The following is a 17612-nucleotide window of genomic DNA, read 5'->3' as shown; positions in this document are numbered from 1 at the left end:
CTCTGACAAAAAAGCCCTTTCTTTCAGTACTATCCTAGGTGGTGCCACATTTTAGATTCCATCCTTCTCTACAAGACAGGCAGTCTTGGATGCCTAAAATCTGGATATCTGAGTCTTGGGATAATGGAGCAAAAGATTCTTTGAGAGGAAACGCCAAAAGTAGTTGACCAATAAAGTGAGCTTCTGTCTTTTTTTTTTTCCACTTAAGAATTATATCGTGGTGATTTGTTTCATTTACTGTATACTTATAATGATTGTCATTTTGTCATTGTTGTGTTTTTGAATGGTCTTCATCCTGATTTAATGAAGTAAATTAATGCAGTAAATGAGTATAGGTTAACCCAAGAGAAGGCATATTATGGTGGAAAGAGCATTGCTTTTAGCCTATGGGGATATAGATTCAAATACTGGCTCTCTCATATGTAAATCACGAGGCCTAGGTTTGTTTATCTGTAAAAGAAAGGAGCATCTAACTCCAAGTTTATGATTCTAAGATTTGTTTTCTTTCCTATTGGATACTCCCTAGAATATAGCAATATAGATATAGATAGAACTGTAAATCATACAGTTCCTTTAAACCTAGAAGAGATTGTGAGTGAAGTATGTAAAAAGCCACTGGTTCATCTTGGTATTGACATTGATTATTAGAGTGACTATGTAAATCATAGAACTCTCAATTTTAATTTCCTTATCTGTAAAATAGGGATAATTATATAGAATCTGAGAATTTGAGTTACAAGGAAACTCAGGGAGTATCTATTTCAACAGATACCTTCACAAAAACTGTATCTTTATCATATTTGACAATTAATTATCTATCTTTTGCCTGTAGAAGTGAAGAAAAGTGAATTATCCTGTCCAAAGCCATGCAGAAATCAAATAAGATAGCTTGGATTTGTATCCAGGTGTAATTAGATTGCAAAGTTGATTGAATGCTGAATCTGGAATCTGAAAGAAGAGTTCAGATTCTTAATCAAATACAAGAGAAAGGCATTTACTTGTATCCTACTTTCCTCATCTACAAAATGGGAATAATAATAGTACCTATATCACAGGATTGTTGTGAGGATCAAATGAAATAAAATATTTAATATGCTTTGCAAAATTTAAAGTACTAAATAAAAATTATCTATTATGATTATGATTTTTAAAGGAATATGGTCATACTATAATGCAAGGGAAATTTCTTGGGTAATATCATTCAATTACTATTGAGAGTTTCTATGTTATTTATTAGGTTAAATCTTCACTGGACTCCGATTAATTTTTACAAAAGTGGCTTACAGACCAATGAAAATTACTGGTAATTTGAGTGTTAATGAAAAAGGTAAGTTTGGACAGATTCCAGTGTGCCTGGAATCCCTATTCACACTTCTCCCCCTCAAATGCATTTGTAACCAAGACATTAAAAAAATGAGAGAGAGAGAGAGAGAGAGAGAGAGAGAGAGAGAGAGAGAGAGAGAGAGAGAAAACCTCTCTTCCCAGAAACTGGGGGAAAATCCTTGAACTAGTAGCTATAGACTTTAACTGAAAACTATTTTGTGAGCTTTGTAAATTGCATGAAAAATGTTATCATTGTGAGATACTTAGTTGCTATGGTTTAGTCAAAATTAAATAGAAAACAGCAGTTACCTAACTATTGCTTAATGACCTGTGTTACAGGTCACCTGTTGAAGATGATGAGAGTGCTATTTACTAATTACTAAAATAAAGAAAAATAAAGCTAGGCTAAGGCAGACTTTTAACAGCCAAGACAACTTAGAGGATGGAGGCTGGTTACAGTTGAGAACCCGTGTCCTCATAGGTTTGATAATTCGTTCCCTTTCAGTGAGGATGGCTGCCCTCGCCCCAGCCCATTTCCCAGGTCCCTGCAGGCGGTACTGGTATGGGGTGCAGGGACCAAAGAAAACTTCCAAGGCCAGCTTGGGATCACTGAGAAAGAGAGAAAACACATTTGGTTTGACACCGATTTCAGAAGCAATTTCATCCATGTATTCAACATATGGTACTCGACTAGTATCACGTGGGCTTTGCAAAAACCTAAAACAAAAAGAGAAAGGAAAGAAGTCCTAGGTCAGAGGTTTGCTCTATGTCCTCTTTCTCTAATAGTTTCCATGAATAATATATAAAGGTTGGTTAGTGGAGCTCTACAGTTTGAGGGAATGAATAAAATTTACCCCCATGTCAGGGTCTCTAAGAAGTTATAAAATTATCTTAAGCCTTAAGCAAAATGTGTTTTTGGTATCTTTAGTCAAGTCAAATCAATAAGCATTTATTTAAGTGCCTACTATGTGCCAGGCACTATGTTAAGTGTTGGGGATAAAAAGAAAAGCCAAAAATAGTTTCTGTCTTCAAGGAACTCACAGTCTAATGGGGATGGTTGTGATGACAGCATGAAAGCAATTATATTCGAATAAGATATGACATATAGATAGATAGGCAAGTAGATGAGTGTACAGATAGATATGGATAAATTAGAAATTCTTTCAGAGGGAAATAATTATAAGAAAGATTAGGAATGGATTCTTGCAGAAAGACTTGAAGGAAGTCAGGGAACAAAAAAGTAGATGTAAGGAGGGAGAAGATTGCAGGCATATGCAGCATTTGGTGAAAATACATGGAGTTTGGAGATGGAGTCATGTTCAAGGGACGGCAAAGAGAACCATTATTGGATTTTAGAGTTCATGGAAAATGCCTTGGAAATAAAATCATGTTAGTATCATTCTGAATCATTCCTTTGTTCTGCACTTTAATAAGCAAATTCTACTCTCATTTTAGATATGTTTAACAGATTTTGAAGAATGATCAGTTCACTCACTCCTATATCATTTTGCTTGTCTTACCTTGCTATTCTCAGCAAAACAATGATGCAAGATTACTCTGAAGAATTTATGATGAAAAATCTAATCCAGATGAAAACATACTTTTTAAAACTTTATTTTTACTAAAGTTTTCTTTTTTTGGGGGGAGATCTGTTTTCTTTTGCCACTGACTTTTATGGAGATGTTTTACATAACTTCACATGTACCTTCTTAATCTGGGTGGGATGGGGAGAGAGGAAGGGAGAGAATCTGGAACTCAAAAGTTTTAAAAACACATGTAAAAATTGTTTTACATGTAACTATACACACACACACATTTTGTTTGTCTTAGCTGTTATGTATGGAATATTGCTTCAATCCTTTCCCTCTTTCATTCATGAAATCATAGATTGAGGAGATTGAAACACACTAAATATATTGTACCTTGCATTCTAATAAGGGAATGTATTAGGAGATTTTCCAAAGCTGGAGATTCTGTATCTTTCTATAGAATCTTGACTCCAGGGTTAAGAAGTGCTATATTGAAGTTAGCCATGAATGGGACTCTCAGAATCCACTTTTAGTAGGCAGAAAGGCCAAATACCATTAATATTTCCTTTCTTCCTGACTTTTGTAGTGGGCTAAATTACCCAGATCTCATCAAGGACTGCTGGGAGTTTGTTTATCTGACACCATGTCAGCACTTAGAATTCATTCAGGTTAGTCAGAAGGCAGGACATTCCATGTGGTCTATTTTCTTGGTCAGACTTTTTTCTTGTCACTCATTTTTCACATATTGAGCTTCTTTACTTGACTAAGACAGATGTTACTAATTCTCTTCCTTCCGGGGAGATGGAAGACCACCAGGACTTATTATTTGTCTTGTTGCTATGACTTCTAAGAATCCCAGAACAATTAGCTGATCTACCAGTGTAACCTAAGGGCCTAAGTACTAGCCATATACTTTAATAATTCACCCTTAGAACTTCCAGGCCTTTCTACTTGCCCTGTAGCTGAACTTTCTTTCCTATTTCATAGCCCCAAATTAGATTATGAGCTCCTTGAGATCAGGGACTGTTCCTTTTGCTACTTGCATACTCAGTATTTTAGTTGTTTAGATATTTCGATCATGACTGGCTCTTTGTGACCCCGTTTTGGGATTTATAAAGAGTGTTTTGCCTTTTTTTTCTCTAGCTCATTTTTATAGATGAGGAAGTTGAGGCAAACAGGGTGAAGTGACTTGCCCATAGCAAGTAAGTGTCTGAGGCTGGATTTGAAGTCAGATCTTCTTCACTTCAGGCTTGGCATTTTATCCACTGTACCACCTAGATGCCCCTCTACTCACTGTTTGATTTAGTACAAAGTACTAACTTATCTAGTACTAAGGCATCTAGTACTTACACAGAAAGTACTTGAAAATGCCTTTTCATTAATTTATTTTTTATTCATAGAACTCATTTCAATGGATTTGTAATTTTTAGAAAGAGTTAGAAATTTCTGCAGGTCTGTTTTTGCTAGCCTGAATTAAGTATTTCCCTTCTTCTCAAGTCTGTTATCAAAGATTCAGTCTTCAAGTAAATCTAAGCTAAGAAATCACTTGGACTTTAATAATTTTGGTGAAATAATGTACAAAGTCTTTTAAGGAGAGGACTATTTTAATGGAATTGTCCTGAGGGCAGAGCTCTGAACATATTTCCAACCGCAGTTGTCATAAGGAGTAAATATAACTTAGAACTAACAAGCAGAGAAAGCAACTTTAATTGTCCTTCATCAAACATAAAGTTTCTTACTGTTTGTTTAGCTTGGCTCTGGTCCGTTTAATGTCTGCCATCATACCTTTCTGTGAAGGTAATTTGTTCAATCCTAGGAAAGGAACAAAAAGAGAAAGAATCTAAGCAGGATTGACAGGAAAAATACTTGAATGAGAAGGAGATTTAGGAGGTAATTGTTATCACCTAAAAGCAACTCTAAGCCAAAGTTCCCATGTGGGAACTCCTAAAGTAGGAAAGGCAGCATTTCCCTATCAGAAAGACATTATCTTCCTTATCATGTTGCAATAGTTCATTCACAGAGTAGTTTAGATCATAGAAGAAAAATAATTAGGGGAAAAAAGCTAAGAGATTATGTCTTCTAACCCCTTTATTGAATAAATAAGGATACTGATGATCTACCAAGTAAATTCTGATAGAAAAAAGATGATATATGAAGAATAGAGATAAGAAACTTTGATCTTCACAGGAGACAAAAATCCAAGAAAAGAGCTATTAAATATATCTCATGGTCTCAGATGTCAATAAACAATATACAATGTATATGTTTAAAAAAAGTAAAAAAAAAATCCTAATGTAAGAAGGCAAATTTCATTTCTTTCCACTGATAATTTACAAGTAACATTTTGAGAAATATCACTTCAGATTATTCCTGTTAATGATGGGAAGCTTATCTAAAAGAAACCATACTCATTTGAAGAGATCCCTGTGGTTGTCCAATTGCCAATTCAACACAAATAATATAGAGACCTGCCATCTTCCTGGACTATATATAGAGATTTCTACTGTGTGTTGAACTTGACTATCACTTTTCACTACTATAGATTAACTAGGAAACTAATTTGTTTACTTATTTATTTTATCAGGGTTAGCCTAGAAAGCATTTATAGAGATTATAAAGTCATGGGCATAGAATCAGTGTTAAGAGAACTGATGATATTTTCATCATGGTAACTACTTGAAAGTACAGCTAAATACCAATTAGTGCAAATGATGAATTCTGTGAAGTGTCCACATTATTAAAATATCCACTAAAATTTTCACCATTTTTACAACTTGTAACCTTAAAGGGTTTCCTGAAATAGTTAGCAGTTAAAGGACTTGTCAAGAACTACATTAAGTTTGAGTCAGAGGTGGGGTTTCCTTCTAGGTCTTCCCAGCTTTAAGGTCAGCACTTTGTCCAGTACACCATTCAAAGTATGAAGTATCTAAGATCTTTGGGAGCTGGAAGATATTTCATAAACTATTTTATTTGCTGCGTTTTGAGAGGCCATTTTCTTTAAATCATTATGAACTGACCTTGAAGGAATCTCTAGGGAAACAAAAAAAAACTTCCTAGAGTTTTAATTAATAAATGGCTTAATTGTTTTATAGAGAGACAGCAGAACATTTGAAAAGATGAGTTTGAAGACAATTGCTATTATAATGCAGTCCTGGAGCACTAGACCTGGAATAAGGAAGACCTGAGTAATTCTTTAGGGGAGCCTTTAGGGGTCCTCGGTAAATAAGTCCCTCTTGGAATATAAGTTGCCCTCTGAGGTTTTTTTGAAATAGTTTTTATACACACCATATAAAGTAGCATTGGGATCTTTGAAAATGTAGATTAGACAATTACATTATGTTAATATATGTATGTATACATATATACATTATATAAGATAAAAATTAGATAATATATCTGTTGTTTTGTTGTTTGGTTATTCAATTGTATTTAAATCTTTGTAAGTCCAAGAACCATTTTTTTGTTATTGTCCAGTCATTTTCAGTCATGTCTAACTCTTTGTGATCTTATTTGGAGTTTTCCTGACAAAACTACTGGAGCGACTTGCCATTTCCTTTTCCAACTCATTTTAATAGTTGAGGAACTGAGGCAAACAGGTTTAAGTGACTTGTACAGAGTCACACACTTAGTAGTTGAGGGAAGATTTTAATTCAGATTTGTCTGACTTTAGGGCTAGCATTCTTTCCAGTGAACCACCTGGTTCCTTCCCTCACTGCAGACCTCAGTATGCCAATATGGTCCTTTTTTTTTTTTTTTTTTGGCAAACACACTGGACTGGTTTGCAAGTCCCATTTCCAGCAAATTAAAGCAAACAGAGATGAAATTACTTTTCCAGTCATTTTTGATATTGGATTTGAATGCAGATCTTCCTGAGTCAAGATCGAGTGCTCTGTTCACTGAGTCATCTGGCTGCTACATATTAAATAAATAAATATACACACATATACATTATATATATTTTAAGTGCATAGTATATATACGTATATATGCATTTTAATGTGAGCATAGCCATAACTATATGTTTGCAGGTACTAGAATAAATCTGAATTTGTTAAGAATACAAATAATATTTTTCCCCATGGCTTTGTTTTACTATTCAACTGCTTCAAACCACTGGCAATCCAAAATATTGATCAATTCTTGTTTTCATCTGTGATAGAACACATATAGAATATTTTTAAAAATTGTAATGTCTCTTTCTAACCTTATGGGTATCTTACCTGGGAAGTCTTTTAGTGGCAAATTAGGGTAATGGCCACTGCAAACCATGATGGCATCAAAGATGTAGAATTCCTGCTTCCCATCAGCATCTACCACAACATCCCACTGGCCAGTGGAAGAGAAATCATAGCGCTTCCTTACACTGCATACCTTTGACTGGGAACAAAGGATTAAACACAGATAACTTTGACTCATATTTTTATAGAATTCTAGACCTTGGTATGTGATTACTACCATCTTTTCCTGAACTCTTAATTGAGATAATAATATCTATAAAGGTTCAGGGATTCTTAATCTGTTTTGTGTCATGTATTCCTTGGACAATTTGGTGAAGACAATAGATCCCTTGTTGAGATGTTTTTAAGTCATAGGATAAGATGCAGAGGATTAGAAAGAATATCAATTATTTTGAAATATTTGAATATTTGAAAATTTTTTAGTCAAGTGATTTATGTACACAGGTTAAGAACCTTTATTCTGGTCTAACATTTCCTTGCAGAATTCATTCAAAATGGAACTTCTTCACACTTGAATTCTGAAGTTTCTCTAGATTAATGAAAAATTCCCTCTATGTTCTATGATCTGGATTGCTCATGGTCTCATTATTAGTTAATTTGGAAAATGAGTAAATTAATAAAATTTGAGCTTATTCTCTGTGTTTATGAGTCTATTTATACTCCTGTGAGCAAGCTGTAAATTATGTATTCATTCTTTCCTTACTCACCAGGAAACGAATATGCTTCAGAAGTTCAAAATGCTTGATGTACATTTGTAAGTATTCCATCATTTTGGAATTGTGCAAGTAATTGGGATAATTATCAGGAAAAGGATAATCACTGAAGGCTGTCATCTCCTTAGATGTATTGCAGGTCAGAGATCTCTAAATACCGGGTCTCCCTGCTTCTGCTTTTTCCTACCCCAAAATTAAAAGGATTGTCAGTGTAAAGAAAGTACCAAAATGGCTTAAAAAAATGAAGCTCAGTGGTCTGATACTTTCCCTGCAGGAGACAAAGTCATCCTTCTCATATATAGTTATCTATATTAGTGGAAGAAATGTCACAGGACAAATAATTGAAAATAGATAATACAGATAATTCATTCAGGTAATTTGAAACTTTAGCTCCTCTTCCCTGTGCTGGGAAACATATGTAATTGCTGAAATGGCTCAAAGGCCTACCTAAAAGTCAAGAAACTGGCTTGCCTCCTGCTCTGCTAGGTAGGGTAACATGGAAATCATTCAATGGCAGAGTGGGAGGGAGTAACATCATAATTAAGCTTCCTTTGTCAATTATAATAACAAGTGACATTTATAGAATTCTTTAAGATTTCTAAAGCCCTTTAAAAATATCACTTCATTTGATCCTCAAAACAACTGTGGGAAGAGTGTACTATTACAATTTTTTTGTACATGAGGAAATTGAAGCAGAAAATGATTAAGTGACTTGCCCAGGATCACACATCTTCTAAGTGTTTGAGCCAGAATTCAAACTTAGGTGTTTCTAACCTATGCCCTATTTAAAATCAAAGTTCTATTCATTGCACTACCTAGATAGTGGAAAATATAGCATGTAGACAATTCACAGGTTATATTAGGAACACTTCAGCAGAGTTTTCAGTGCTATTTTCAGAAAAAAATGGAAGAGACAAAATTGGTTACAAGGATTATGGATGATTGTTTTAATTATCTCTATAACTCTCTCTTCCATTTTCTGTACAAGGAGTAGTTAGTCGATAGTTTAGACTTCCAGAAGCAAAGCCAAGAAAACAGAGTAAAGTTAGGAAGCTGTTCTAGCTCTTCCAGTTTCCCTTGAAAGCCACATGAATGAAACCTCTCTCTAGCTCAAGATAGACTGAAAAAACTTCAAGAAAGGTCAGTCTCATTGACATGAAAAGGGTGTTCAGTTCAGGTCAGATAGACTCTGGGAAAGTGGTGAAAGGGTCTTAATCATGGCAAATCAGCAATTAGACCCTCAGTTCTGGTTCAAGGAGCAAATCAGTAAGGCAGCTTCCAGTCCCATTTCAGAAGGAAAACTCTGGGAAATCAGGCTGTTTCCTGAAAAGAGAAGGCAAAGCTACACCCTACAAACACAAGCTCAAAGCCATGGTTCAGAGCTAAATAGGGAGCTTGGGGCAGTATCTCCTTTATCCCAGGAGCACAGCTCCACCTTAAAGATAAAGAAAGAGGAAATACCAAAAGAAAAGGAAAGAAAATGAGCAAGAAATAGAAAAGAACCTTGACCAAATAAATCTACGATGGTGACAAACTCAGATATGGACTAATTTATCTCACTCTTTGAGATTTCTTCTGTGGACATTCTGTCCTCATCTGAATTTGTGAAAATCAATCAAACTAAAAAAAAATGAAAAAAGGGAAGAAAATGTGAAATATTTCATTGGCAAAACAGCAGACCTGGAAAATAGATTCAGAAGAGACAATTTTAAAAATGATTGGCCTACATGAAGGCCATGACCAAAAAAAGAGAACCTGAATAGCATTCTTTAAGAGATCATTAAGGAAAACTGTCCCAACAGAAGAGGAAATAGTCCTTGAAAGAATCAATTGCTTACCTCTGGAAAAAAAGATCTCACAAGGAAACTCTAAGGAACATTGCTGCAGAAATTCTAAAACTATAATCTCAAGGAAAAATTACTGCTAGCTGTCAGACAAATAATTCAAATATCAAGGAAGAACAGGCAGGATTATTCAGGATTTGGAAGCTTCTACAATAAAGGATTGTAGAGCCATGAATACCATATTTCAGAAGTCAAAGAACCTAGGGTTAATTACAATCAAGAATTAATTATCCAGCAAGATTCAACATCATCTTTCAGGGAAGATATGAAGCTTTGATTAAGTAAGTGACTTTCAAACATTTCTGCTGAAAAAACCATAACTAAAAAGAAAATTTAATCTATAAACACAGGACTCAAGAAAACCATAGGAAGGTAAACAGGGGACAAATATATATATATGCACACACACACATGTATACACATATATGTATGTATATATATATTGTATATATTGTATATATATATGTATATATATATATACACATGTATACACATATATGTATGTATATATATATATATATATTTAAAGGTTAAATTGTTTACATCCCTAGATGGGAAAACAATATCTATAACTCTTGAGAGCTGTATCTGTCACTGGGGCAGACAAAGGGGAGCATCACATGGACTGAGAATGTGGTTGTGAATGGACTCTGATGTGATGACATCAAAGAAAAAGATATTAAGGGGTGGGAAAAGGTCTGTACTGGAAAAAAAGAGGAAAAGGGCGGCATACTGGGACAGAAACACTAGAGAAAAAGGTAAGAGAAGAGGGAAAGGGTTGATAGAAGATAAGGTAATGGGTAGAATTGGGTTGAAAAATCACTAGTAAGAGAAAGGGGAGGGATAATAGGATATAAGGTAGTAGGTGGGGTGGGTAAAAAAAAATACGGGACTGAGGACAAGGTGAAAAGAGAGAAGAGTTTATACAGGGGATAAAACAGAATGGAGGGAAATACAGAGCCGATAATCATAACTGTTAATGTGAATGGAATGAACTCTCCCATAAAACGGTAGCAAATAGGAGAGTATATTAAAAACAGAATCCTACAATACATTTTTACTCTTGTAAACAATACATTTAACACAGAGAGACACATACAGAATAAAAGTAAAATGCTGGAACAAAATTTATTATGCTTCAGCTGAAGTAAAAAAAAAAAAAAAAGCAGGGGTAGCAATTCTGATCTCAGATAAAAAAAAAGTAAAAATTGATCTTATTAAAAGAGATAATGAGGGAAAGTGCATCTTGATAAAAAGTACAAAAAAAATGAAGCAGTAACATATTAAATATGTATGCACCACGTAGTAGAACAGGCAAATTTCTAGAGAAAAATTTAAGCCTGTTACAGGAAGAAATAGACAGCAAAACTATTCTAATGGGGAACCTCAACCTTCCCCTCTCAGAATCAGACAAAAAACCCCCCACAAAATAAACAAGAAAGAAACTAGGAAGATTAATGGGGTCCTAGAAAACATAGATATGATAGATTCCTAGAGAAAATTGAATAGGGACAGAAAGGAATACATTTTTTTTTTCTTGACAGTACATGGCACCTACCCAAAAATTTACCATGTATTAGAACATAAAAGGCTCACCATCAAATGCAAGAAGTCAGAAATAGTAAATGCTTCCTTTTCAGATCACAATGCAATAATGCAATAAAAATTATATTCAATAGAGCCAGGGAAAGGTAGACTAAAAATCAACTAGAAATTAAATAATCTAATTGTAAAGAATGAATGGGTCAAAAAACAAATCACAGAAACAATTCATAATTTCATTTAAGAAAATGACAATAATGAGACAACACAGCAAAACCTGTGGTTTGTAGTTAAAGTGGTTCTTGGGGAAATTTTATCTCTCTAAACAGGTAGCTCTACATAAATAAAACAGAGGAAGAGGAGATCAATGGTATGCAACAAAAAAAAGCTAGAAAAAAGAACAAATTAAAAATCCTCAATTAAATACCAAATTAGAAAATTTGAAACTCAAAGAAGAGATTAATAAAAGTATTAAACTAATAAATAAAAGTAAGAGTTGGTTTTATGAAAAAAAAAACTAAGAAAATAGATAAATCTTTGCTTAATTTGATCAGAAAAAGAAAAGAAAAAAAAAGAAATTACCAGCATCAAAAATGAAAAGGGTAAACTTACCATCAAGGAAAAAGAAATTAAGGCAATAATTAGGAGTTATTTTACTCAACTTTATGGCAGCATATCTGACAATCTAATGAAATGGTTGAATATTTACAAAAATATAAATTTCATAGGATAGCAGAAGAGGAAATAAAATACTTAAATAGTATTTAAGTAATAATACTTTCTAAAATATTTAAAGTAAATGATTTAGAAAAAGAAATTGAACAAGTCACTAATGAACTCCCAATGAAAAAAATCTCCAGGACTAGATGGATTCACAAATGAATTCCACCAAACATTTAAGAAACGAGTAATTCCAATACTTTGTAAATTATTTGGAAAGATAGGTAAAGAAGGAGTACTGCCAAATTCTTTCTATTATACAAATATAGTGTTGATACCTAAACCAGGAAGGGCCAAAACAGAGAAGGAAAATTATAGACCAATCTTCCTAATCAAAATTGATGCAAAAATTTTAAATAAGACATTAATAAAGAAATTACAGCAACTTATCAATAAGATAATCTACTGTGACCAAGTAGGATTTATAGCAGGAATACAGAGCTGGTTCAATATCAGGAAAACTATTACCATAATTGACCATATCAATAACAAAACCAACAGAAATCATGTGATAGTCTCAAAAGTTGCAGAAAAAGCTTTTGACAAAATACAGCATCCATTCCTATTAAAAACACTAGAATAGCTAGTCTAATTATTGTTAGTAATTATATGCAGTTCAACATTTCCCCCCTAAACTAATTTTCTTTTATTTTTCCCTAGTTGGGATCTCCTGAAGGATCCCTAGATCCTTCAGATCTAGAACTTGGAATTTTTTTTTTATGTAGGAAAATACTACATACTCTGCTTGGGTTTAGTGCCATGAAGAACATACTCATTTCAAAGTATGGGGTATAAGGAAGGGCAAGGAGGGACAGGATAGGTTAGATGAGGAGCTGCTCCATTTTGCCAGTTAATAGTTTTCTATTTTGATTATCTTTTCTTGATAAGTGGGTGCCAGGTTCTATGGTTTCTGTGCTTTAGAAGAACTGATTGTTAGTTATCAGCACTTTCTGAATTTTATATTCTGAAGTCAAGATAGTAATTGTATCCTGCCCCCTACTGCCTCTGATTAAGTACTATAACCAATTTTTTTTTTGCAAAGTATCTTAAATTTTTGATAAAAATTTACTTGACTAAATAGTATTTATTGTAGGTTTCGGAACTTTTATTCATGGTTACATATGTGTTTCTTTATTTCATTGATATGTAACATAATAATAACAATAGCTAGCTTTTATATAGTTTCTCCTATTCAGGCAACATGCTAAGTGATTTATAAATAATCTTTACTTACAAAATAGTCTTACTACATTACCTTCCCAGAGTTATTTTTTTTAATAACAAAGGATGAAAAAGAAAAAAGATTTTAAAAAATCAACTAAGTAAAACTTACCAATTCATTAACGGCATAGTATAATAAATATTCCACAACCAAAATCCTCCCCCTTCCACCTTTGCAAAAAACGGAAGATAAATTTTCTTTTTTCATAACCAAGTGTGTTCATTATAACAACACAATATTCAACTCTTATTTCTCTTCACATTGTTGCTTTCATTACATAGAATTTGGAGACTTTTCTGAATTCTGTTCACTTTACATTGCATTAATTTGTGTCATTCCACACTTTATATTTTAGTATTCATTGTTTCCTATGACATGATGAAATTTCAGTATTTTCATGTACCATAGTTTGTTTAGTCATTCCCCAAATAGGTGTCTACTTTGTTTTCAGTTCTTTGCTACTCCAAAAAGCATTGCTAAAGATATTTTGGTGTATGTGAAGCCTTCTTTTCTGCTGTTGGCTCTAGCAAATGGATCTCTGAGACAAAAGATATAGGAGTTTGGGGAGCTTATTTTTAGCATAATTCCAAATTGTTTTTCAAAATAGTTAGAACAATTAATATATCCATCAACAATATAATAGTGTACCTGTCTTCACAAGTCCATCTAACATTGATTATTCTGTTGTTTCTAACATAATGGTTGTAAGGGAAATATTTTTATGATTTGAAGCAGTCTTTGTAAGTTTACAATTTTAAGCACTAATTCATACTTTTTGAGTACATATTTATAGGAAAATGGACTTGACCGGATACATTTGTTAGTGATCGCCTTGAAATACAGGTGACTCCCCAAAATTGCCTCTAGCATCACAATTTGAAAGTCTCAATTCTGTGGCAATTAGCTTTTCTTATAATTCAACTCTCACAGCTATACGTTTTTACTGGAAAAATCATAGTTTTGACAATATGGACTTTTGAAAGCAAGGCAGTGCTTCTGCTTTTTAGCATGCTATTCAGATTTGCCATAGCTTTCATTCCAAGGAGCAAAAGTCTTTTAATTTCTTGGCTACAATTATCATCTTTAATGATCTTTGAGCCCAAGAGTATAAAATCTTGACACTGCTTCCATTTCTTCTTCTATTTGCCAGGAAATGATGAGACCAGTTTTCAAGATTTTAGTTTTTTTTGATGTTAAGCTGCAAGATAGTTTTTACATTCTCCTTTTTCACCCTTAAGAGGCTTCTTAATTCTTCTTCAATTTCTATTACCAGAGTGATATTATTTGCATAACTGAGATTATTGATCTTTTTTCCAACAACCTTAATTCTGGCTTTTAATTCATTCAGCAAGGAATTTCATATGATGAAATTTGCACAACACAGCATCTTGATGTGTAAAAATCCTTGTTGGGTGCCAAAATGTAATGTTCTTCTCTAAAATGTAATGTTCTCTGTTGAAGTTTCTTGGGGTCTTTAGAAGCAGACTTCGTTTCAGTTCAGTAATCAAGTAGCCAGGGGTTAAAGTCCAAATCCTTTATTTTTCTCCTTCAAAGGCTTGTCTCCTTCACTTGGGGCTTGGCTAGTTTTTCTGGAGGCCTATCTTTCTCCTTATTTCCTGCCTGCCTTCTCTGGCTTCTGAATCTCCCCGACTCTGCAAGGTTTGTGCTTCAGCCTCCAGCCACCACAAAGGTGGATGATGGAATGAATTTGTCTCAACCTCCAAGAGCTTCTTGTGCACTTGTCCTTTTGGCCCTGAGAACTTCTCTTATATGTTCCACACTGGGTATACACCAATCATTATATCACTAAGAAACCATTATTTGTTGTAGGATTAAATCAATGCTAAACTAGATTTAACCATTGTCTCCTCAATTCCACTTAGTACTTTGTTTCAAGTTCTGGTCCATAACATCTCCTTGTAGGATTAAATCAATCACACTGAACCATGCTAAATTAGATAACTATTGTCTCTATCAATTCCACTGACTTAGTACCTTGTAAGAATCCTTTGTTTTAAGTTCAGAGTTCTGGTCCATAACATTGATGTACTCCTTTTCTGATCTTAAATCAATCAGTTGATCCATGATTAGTTCTAATTGTTGATTCTTTGCCCACATACAGGTTGTTTAGGGAACAAGTAAGAGGATCTGGTACTCCCATCTTTTGAGGACTTGCCACATTTTGTTATGATCTGCACAATCAAAGCCTTTAGTGAAGTCAATCAAGCAGAAGAAGATATTTTTCTAGAACTCCCTTGCTTTCTCCAAAATATGGTGAATGTTGACAATTTGATCTCTAATTCCTCTACCTCTTTAAAAACCAGCCTGCTTTGCTGGTAATTTTCAGCTATTGCTGAAGTCTATCTTATAAAATATTAAGCAAAATCTTGTTTGTGGTTCGGTAATCTAAACATTCCTTGGAATTGTCCTTCTTTAGGATCTGTTCAAATCCTCTGGCTACTTTTGAGTTCCCAAATTTGCTGGCATATTGAGTGCAGCCTTTTAACAGCATCATATCTTAGGATTAAATAGCTCGGGTGGAATTCCATCACCTCCACAAGTCTTATAGTTAGCAATGCTTCCTAAAGTTCACGACTTCATTCTCCAGGATGTCTAGCTTTAAATAAGTAACCATATTGTTGTCATGGTTAATGGTGACATAAAGATCTTCCTTGTGTAGTTCTTTTATGTATTCTTGCTACCTTGTCTAAATCACTAAATCACTACAATTTGTCTATTATCATGCTCATTTTTTTCTATGAAGCAAGCATTCTCTTAATAATTTTGATTTTCTTGAAGACCTCTTGTCTTTCCCATGCTATTGTTTTCTTCAGTTTCTTTTTATTAGTCACTTAAAACCTTTTATCTTTCCTTGATACTATTTGGAATTCTTTATTTAGTTAGATATCATAATAAAAATAAACTATTTCATGTATTTCACTATTCTTTAGGGGCAAGAATTATTATTTTTTTTTCCTTTGTAAACTCAGAGCTTAAAACAATGCTTGGCACATAGGACGTGCCTAATATATACTTGCTTATTGGTAGATTTTTAGTCAATTTGCTTCTCTGATAATGGAAGGTAAAAAATAAAACCCTCACATACAGATAGATGTCAGACTTTAGCAAAAAGTTGAAATTTACCTGGTATCTCCAGAGTCCTCCAATGTCATTGCTTCCTTCAAAGCAGGTAGGTTCTAGTCCTTCTTCTAAACAGCACTTAATGGCACTTATATCACTGACCCCAGCTCCAATCACTGCAACTCTTTTCACTGGCATGACCTTCTGTATCAGAAATACAATCAAAAAGGTCTTTTAGTTCTATTCTTTTAGAAGTAAATTTACATTTTATCACTATGTTATTTATCCTGTATTTCAAAATTTCATTAAAATGAGCAGGCTGTTTATGCTATTGCTAGATTCAGCTGAAACTCATGCACTCTCTACTTTTAGACTATCCTTAGAACCACTTGGTAATATCAAAGACCACTTGTCAGTTCTTTTAGAATCCATGCCAAATGTTCATAAGGACTATTTGTGTCCAACCTGTGGCAGAGCATTTCGAGCTCATATTGGTCTGCTCAGCCACAGTTCGATATGCTGTCATTTGTCTCTAACCCAGTGATGTCATTTGGTCCTCTTTGAGAACTTCTTTGACAAAAAAGGACAACAACAACAACAACAACAACAAAGAATCCCAAGAAACTCAGCTCCTGACACAGCATGCTAAAAACAATACTACTGAGAATTTCCAAATAAAGGATAGGCAACAACAAAAATATCTAAAATTATCAGAGTACTTAACAATTTTTCTATAGTTCTTTGTTATTTCCAGGATAAAAATTATACTCTGACTCTGACCCCTACCTTTTCTCTTCACATATGAAATATTTGTACTGATAAATAAGTCTGTTGGTGTTATGAACATGGTCAGGACTATAATAATCACCTAATTTATTTGATTACAACTGTTCTAAATGACAACATAGGCTTTATTATTTTACTTTTAATTTTAGTCAACAAAATCTTGATTAAACAAATAGACTGCTTTATTTTTAATCATGATTTTTTGATTCTTACCCAAAGGACAAGTTCTTAGAGCCCCATTGTACTTATAATCTTTTTATGGACCTAATTCCCACCCCAACCTGTACTTCCCCATCTCATACCCAATCAAAACTAGTCATTATTATTTCATCCCTGCCACTAAGTTACTAAAATGGAGATTGGAAATGCTATAGAAAGTATGCTATATTATTTTTGTAGAGGAAAAATATAGATCATAAATTAGATAGATTCAGACTTGTTGAACTCAAAGAAGAGGTAGTAATGGTTCCTCATCAGCTTGAAACTTTGTGTCTGTGACTTTGAAGAGCATGGCATTTTCACATCCAAAGCATTGTTAAAAATGTTCAACATCTCAGGGCAAAACAGATTCTTAAACACTTTTTTCTTTCTTTTAAAAAAAAATACAAAATAAG

At 33.7% G+C, this 17612-nt stretch overlaps 1 protein-coding gene across 1 annotated transcript; it reads right to left on the bottom strand.

Annotated features, from left to right (window-relative positions):
• Positions 1–1688: 1688 nt before the first annotated feature.
• On the bottom strand, positions 1689–16410 carry LOC100933054 (dimethylaniline monooxygenase [N-oxide-forming] 5-like). Its single transcript, XM_012547622.1, is given in 5 exon segments — positions 1689–2040; positions 4592–4664; positions 7073–7229; positions 7798–7986; positions 16276–16410. Coding segments are annotated over 5 exon segments (906 nt in total).
• Between the last annotated feature and the right edge of the window lie 1202 nt (positions 16411–17612).

Source organism: Sarcophilus harrisii, chromosome 4 (genome assembly GCF_902635505.1).
Source record: "Sarcophilus harrisii chromosome 4, mSarHar1.11, whole genome shotgun sequence".
NCBI lineage: Eukaryota > Metazoa > Chordata > Mammalia > Dasyuromorphia > Dasyuridae > Sarcophilus > Sarcophilus harrisii.
This window is presented reverse-complemented; position numbering and strand designations above follow the sequence as displayed.